Source organism: Mobula hypostoma, chromosome 29, assembly GCF_963921235.1.
Source record: "Mobula hypostoma chromosome 29, sMobHyp1.1, whole genome shotgun sequence".
Taxonomy (NCBI): Eukaryota; Metazoa; Chordata; class Chondrichthyes; order Myliobatiformes; family Myliobatidae; genus Mobula; species Mobula hypostoma.
In genome coordinates this window covers 29,892,901-29,899,904 of record NC_086125.1, presented here as the reverse complement: position 1 = coordinate 29,899,904, position 7,004 = coordinate 29,892,901, and the positions used below count along the sequence as shown (strand labels likewise).

The 7,004-nt window shown below is 39.9% G+C and overlaps 1 protein-coding gene across 1 annotated transcript in view; it reads right to left on the bottom strand.

The window, feature by feature from the left end:
- Nucleotides 1–1,475: 1,475 nt before the first annotated feature.
- get3 (guided entry of tail-anchored proteins factor 3, ATPase) overlaps nucleotides 1,476–7,004 on the bottom strand; it is a 40,049-nt gene continuing 34,520 nt past the window's right edge. Inside the window, exon 7 of the mRNA XM_063035831.1 lies at nucleotides 1,476–6,597. Coding sequence (XP_062891901.1) covers nucleotides 6,469–6,597 — 129 coding nt within the window. The 3' untranslated portion in view covers nucleotides 1,476–6,468. The remainder of the gene's footprint in view (nucleotides 6,598–7,004) is intronic.

Genomic DNA, 7,004 nt, shown 5'->3' with positions numbered 1-7,004 from the left:
CTTTGAAAATTTCTGATGCTGAATTTTGTGGTGAAGACGCAGGAAAGGGTTTCTTCTGATGACTCTTCCATGAAGGTCATATTTGTGCAGGTATCGCTGCACAGTAGAACAGTGCACCACCACTCCAGAGTCTGCTAAATCTTCCTAAGGTCTTTTGCAGTTAAATGGGGGTTTTGATTTGCCTTTCTAGCAATCCTACAAGCAGTTCTCTCAGAAAGTTTTCTTGGTCTTCCAGACCTCAACATGACCTCCACCGTTCCTGTTAACTGCCATTTCTTAATTACATTACAAACAGAGGAAACAGCTACCTGAAAACACTTTGCTATCTTCTTATAGCCTTCTCCTGCTTTGTGGGCATCATTTATTTTAATTTTCAGAGTGCTAGGCAGCTGCTTAGAGGAGCCCATGGCTGCTGATTGTTGGGACAAGGTTTGAGGAGTCAGGGTATTTATAAAGCTTTGAAATTTGCATCACCTGGCCTTTCCTAACGATGACTGTGAACAAGCCATAGCCCTAACAAGCTAATTAAGGTCTGAGACCTTGGTAAAAGTTATCTGAGAGTTCAAATCTCTTGAGGTGCCCAAACTTTTGCATAGTGCTCCTTTCCTTTATTTCACTCTAAAATTGTACAAAACAAAAATAATACTAATCTTGCTTAAAATGTTGAAGAATGTTTCATCTTTAACTTTATGACTCTTGGAGATCAATTCATCTTCTACTCACTTAACTATTCACAGTAACAGAAATTTTGACCGGGGTTCCCAAACTTTTGCATGCCACTGTATTGTAGGATGGAGATTGAAAATCTGGTTGAACAACCACCTCGTCAGCAAAACCAATGAGCTGATTATTAACTATAGGAGGAAGCTGGAGGTCCACAAGCCAGTCTTCAGCAAGGGATCTGAGTTGGAGGGGGCTTTAAATTCTTTGGCATTATCATATCAGAGCATCAGGCATTTCTGTTCCAGGGCATTGGTGTTTCTATACCAGGCAATGTTGCAACCAGTTAGGACACTCTGCATACACAGAAATGCACGAGAGTATCCCAACAGGTTGCATCACTACCTGGTATAGACAGAAAAGGCTACAGGAAACAGTTTACAGTCCCGCCCATCATAGGCTAAGATCTCCCCACCACTGAGCACATCTATAATGGCACCAATATCCATCATCAAGGCCATACTCTCTTCGCACTACTCCCATTAGGCAGGAGATACAGAAGCCTTAGATCCTACACCACTAGGTCAGGAACAGTTACCACCCTCCAACAATCAGGCTCCTGATCCAGTGCAAATAACTTCATCTCACCACAACCTACAGACTCACTTTCAAGGACTCTACAATGCATGTTCTCAGGATTTTCTTTTTATTTGCACTATTTGTCTTTTTCACATTGGTTGTTTCTCAGTCTTTGTGTATAGTTTTTCATATATTCTATTGTATTTATTCTTCTGTGAATGGCTACAGAAAATGAACCTCAAGATCGTAATTTATGTACTTTAACAACAATTTACTTTTACTTGAATCCACAAGCATCTCACACTACATCTGCACTTGCAGAAAGGGGATGTTAAGGGAAATTCGGCCATGGATGGTCCCAAGCCTGGTTGCAAGAGGAGGGTTGGACATGAGGATAGCAACCCCCATCCCATAAAAACTCAGCTATAGAAACTCCAAAAGAAGCTTCAGAGACCTCATTCCTGGGAGGAGGAGGATAGAAGACGGCTACACCTGGGAATAACCTGAAGGCTGGTCCAGGTCAAAAAATCCTGGCGAGCTGTTGTTGGCCCGGTAGGGGTAAAGGGCTTAACTGGCAAGATTTAACCGACCATTAGCTATTGCTAACAGATCACTTGGAGCCTTTCTGGTGATGCCACAGTGTTAGATACCTTTTGTTAAGTCTCATGGAATAAATTAACTCTGCTCCATTAGTATTTAATACAAAACAAATAATAAATGCTATTAAAAGCTTTATTGAACTGCATCTTGCAGTGGTTGTCATTCAGATGTTTTTTTTGTTAAAAGCACATCCACAAAATTAAGACAATTAAAAGGAAAATTTCAAACAGATAGAAACCTTTTGATAATGTAAGGCTGCCCAGGAAACTTTACTTAAAAATAATAAAAACCATTGTCCAGCGTTTAGAGTACACGGTTTATTGGTGTGAAATTGTTGGGCAGCATTCAGAGCTCTCTGCATTACACTAATTTATAATTCCAATTGCAACTGGGTTACTACACATCAAATTTGACGTTATGGATTTTCAAAATCTCTCAATAGATTGTGATCTTCATCACAGGGCATCTGTAAAATGCTGAGGATATAACCTTGTAAAACAGTGAATTGAACCAGCATGAGAAATGCTGAATTACTCAGCATTTTGTGTGTGTTGAGTTGAACCAGCAAGCTCTTTCAACTGGAAGGCTGAGGTTTGAAGCCTTGGTACAGATTCAAGAACAACTAACTGAACATGACAGAAACCATGGCTCAAGTTTATAAATAAAAGATTTAATGTACAGCAATCTATAAAGGATTCTACGGTACTGGGAATGGATAAGGGAAATTTACTAAACCTCCTGGCCAATGCTGGTCAACACTGACTAAAATAAAATGATTTGGTCACGATTCATTCACTTGGACCTTTCCACCAGCTGAACTTTGGGCTCACTAGCAGTAAGATTACAAAGGAACGTCAATAAGTGGATGCAAGAGATTCTGGAAATGTGTTATTTAAAAATAAGTTCACATGGTTCTCGAATATCTTCTGGCAAATGATAATTCTTGCTGGTGTTTGTATTCCATGGGAATAACTAAGTCCACTTTGCTCAACAAATCTTGCTGAATGGCAGCAAATCATTCAAATAGCACAGTCAACCCAGCTCAACTCTTACAAGTGAAGCAGTAACTGCCGGCCACTGGGAAAAGGATGGAGCATTCCCCCTCCTGGCCCTGCAGTTAACGTGAGATGCTACATTCCCTTTGACTACTAGCCTGGCTCAGCTCAAACTGAACTAGAAGCTCTCATGATGACTACGGCTAAACCAATGTGCTGCATTTCTCCACGAACATGCCAGCCCAGTTTTAAAAATAATTTAAGCACATTGACCAAAGCAGCAGAGAAAGGAACTTCTCACACCTACTCAGTGCCCAAGTGGGAGTGAATCTCAAATGCCTTAGAGAGGCGATGACTGTGTTAGGGTCCCTCCTTGGAAAAGAATAGACTTACACTGAGCACTACTAAAATCATCACCTGTGCCACTAGGTGAAGAACAGGGTTAGCTGTACATCGTTGTTTGAATGGATCAGAATTAAGTCAGGAAGCAGAATGATTTCCATTTATTAGGGAAGCAATAAGATGAGAGCAGAAACTTTACTGAAAGATTGAAGAGATGTATCACATTCTCCTCCTAAAGAGGTTTTTAGAACGTTAAAGAACGTGAAGTACATGTTCTGAACTGTCTCAGAAGTTAAGAGGATAAAAACAGTGAGGGCAGAGGAATTGAGCATCAGCTCTGCTATTGCAGAACGGAGTAATGGGCCAGAGCCTCCTGCCTGCTGAGCGATAAGTCTGTTCTCCCCACCAAGCATTGTGGCCAGGAAACTTCCCTTCAGGAGGCACCGACTCACATCTCACTTCAGATCTCACTTTTAATCCTCAGTTTACATTAGTGCTGCTACGATTACAACATTGAGATGGGGCTTTTTACAGGGCAGGTCCAAGCAGGTCCAGTAGGAGTCTTACATCATTTTAGAAAAAAAGAGCAAAAAGTGCTAAACGCAAATTCTTGACTTAAGACTTCTCTTAGTATGAGGGAAGATCCCAAACCCTTAACTCCAGAGCTTAGAGAAACAGCCATTACTTATCAAACATGCACTTTAACTGTGATCTGTAAATACAAAAAAAAATCCAATACACTTAGTTTTTTGACCATCTTTCTTTCTTCCCGTCTTCTCCACACTGGAATTTAGTATAGGCAAAACAAAATAAATAATTCAGCTCGTGTAGTAATACAAGCTTTCTAATTTGCAAATATTTAACCTTAAATATTTAAGTGCTTAGTGTCATGAGTTAAGATTAAGTTAACCCTCATTTCTCTCAGCACTAGGACAAATCCTTGGATAAGAAGCTCTTAAGAGTATTAAATAAGGATGAGAACAATTCTTTAGCCAACCCAGAAGGCTCATATTTAAGACCTTCTTCATCCCTTGATTTTACTCCTCCTTAGGACACACACCTGAAAACAGTTTAATTGAATTAGCAAATTTACCATTGAAGATTTACTTACCAAAATGCATTTAACACATTCTAGCATTCACTCCAGGGCTGCTTGGAGAACAGCAGAAGGTCACCAACTTTTACTTTTTACCTTCCTCTGCTCAACCCAGCAGCGAGGCACAGAAAAAGCCTAATTTTCTGCACCCCTAATGTAGATGATCTCCTCTATAACCAAACGGCAATAAGTGCACAAATACAGAAAAAGAACCTTGGTGTGTGCATAAATGTAGCACCAGGACAGTGAAAAAGGTCACTCATTATCAAAGAATATCCAGTGCAGATGAAAAATTTATTCTAGGTTTCATTATAAATTTTAGATGCCAGATATTTGTCATTTGTAGCTCAAGTACAGATGTTTGTAAAATAGCCAACTGTTCCTCCATCTGTAGCTTCTCCATCTCATTTGGTCGATTGAAACACATGACACTATGCCCAAAGATTTGTTGTCCCACTAGTCAGAATACTTGACTAAAACAATTGAAAGTGAACAAGCAGCAGAGGGCGGTTAACCTAGTGCTTTATTGGATCAGATTGGGTGACTTTTTGTTAACCTCACCTCCAAGACTGAAACAAAATCCCATTCCACCTTGAGCAGTTGCTGATCCCCGTTTGGGAAATCAGACTGCAGAGACAATACTCAATGTCCACTTCCTGGTCCTTAAATGAAACCAAATGCAATGAGTTTAATTGCTGACAATCTGTTTTACCAGCCCTGTGGTGTTTCATTTGCTGTAGGATTTGTCTTTTCCCTCAGAATTACTGACCATAGGCTTCACCAACCTCTATAAAAATACTGATGCATTTGTGGAGAAAACGATTCACTATGTTTACTAAATTTAATAATAAAATTAATAATTTATTATTAGCCTTCCCCCCCCCACCTTCTGGATTCAGACACCATTAGGTGGCACCATCAGACATTCACCACATCCCTACAGCTTACTTGTGTGTCACTGCTCATGTACCAGACTAAATTTTGAGTATTAACATCTGAGCCCAAAGTCGTTCATATCCATCATCTATTTTCCAGAGTAGACAAGAACCACTTAGGATTGGTAGCTAAATTTTCGCGTTCCCTACTGTATGCATCTTCACCACCACGACTATAGCAGAGATCCAAATGTTCTTGCAAAGCCCAGGGATCATTCTTATGATCCATCTGATTGTTTTCCATTGCACAGGGCGAAATGACGTTCAACCAGCTCCCCTTCCCCAAACTCAGTATCTGCAATGAGGACATGAACAACTTAAAACACACAAATCTGGATGTCCAATGCAGTAAAATAAACATTCTGAAGTGCCATTCTGGTAAGAGGTTTTTAACAAGTTTCTTCATTACAATTTAACAAGTCAGGAAAATATGATTCTATAAAGCCCGGGCAGCATGTCTACAAGGATATTCAGGTGTACCAAACTAAAGTCCTGAAACTTCATAACAATGGTGGCTAAAAGGTGAAACCCAATAATGACAGAGCAATTAGGTTTTCCACTGTAACGCATGGTCTCTGCTAGACCAAGATACCACATCGAGGTCAGTGTAACCTAAAATAAAAAATGGTCATTGGAAACATTATTAAATTTAGAGTCTATGGCCATATTCAAGGCAGAAGCTCCGATAGACATCTTTAACTGCTACTGACATGTAACAAAGTAATATGTAAAATGTTGCTAGCGTTAAAGTGTTTAACAGACTAGCTTTACAACGTTAAGACCACAAATTCTCCAAACATGTCACAACTGCTTTGTAGTAGAATCGCTACTTTGATTTGAACTATACACTTCCTGTTGAAGACCATTATGTTAGAAGTGAAAGCTGACCCTCCACTGGAAGAGACTCCAGCTGGCACAAGGCAGCTGTGGGTCAAGTCTCAGGTCAATGGCTTATTTTAGAGGGTATAGGTAAACAAGAAGGGAAGGAAGACAAGTCAAAGTTGAAAAGCAATTGTGTAAAGGTTGCAATAGCAAGGATTTAGATTCAAATAGTTTGCTCCACAAACCCAGCTTTGATACAAGGACTGTGTAGTCAGTATAACTCAAAATGACATCAACAAAATAATCCACACCTGGCCCAACACAATAAATAACATCCACACATCCCCTCCCCATGCTCGTTCCTACAAACATAGTGTTAATAAATTACAAATCCTGGGTTTTCTTGCATCAGTATTGAAACAGAATGAAGAAAGTCTGTTCATTTACTGGGTGGCATGTAAGGCTCAAGTAAGAGCTTGGAGAAGGTGTTGACTTTGTCAGTGCCCCTTACTTCATGAGGTAACAGAGGGAGCTTCACAATGTGGAAATCTTCGTAGAGATCCTCCATCTGGTAAGAAAGGCAAAGTTAAAAATCACCAAATCCAAAGCACATAGCACAAAACCAGTTTCAACAGGGTGGTGAAAATAGCATTCAGTACGCTTCCTTCACCAGTCAGGGCATTTAGTAAAGGGCTTGGGTCATTATGTTGCAGTTCTACCAGTCACTGGTAAAACCACTTGGAGTACTGTGTACAGTTTTGGTCATTCTGTTATACGAAAGATATGACTAAACTGGTCAAGAGTGCAAAGAACATCTATCAAGATGTTGCTAGGTCTAGAGGACCTGAGTTATAGTTGGCCTTTATTCTTCAGAACATAGGAGAATGAGAGGTGAAATTAAAGAAGTGTTTAAAGTTATAGCAGACATAGATAAGGTGGACAGTAAAAGTCTTTTCCCCAAGGTAGAAAAGCCCA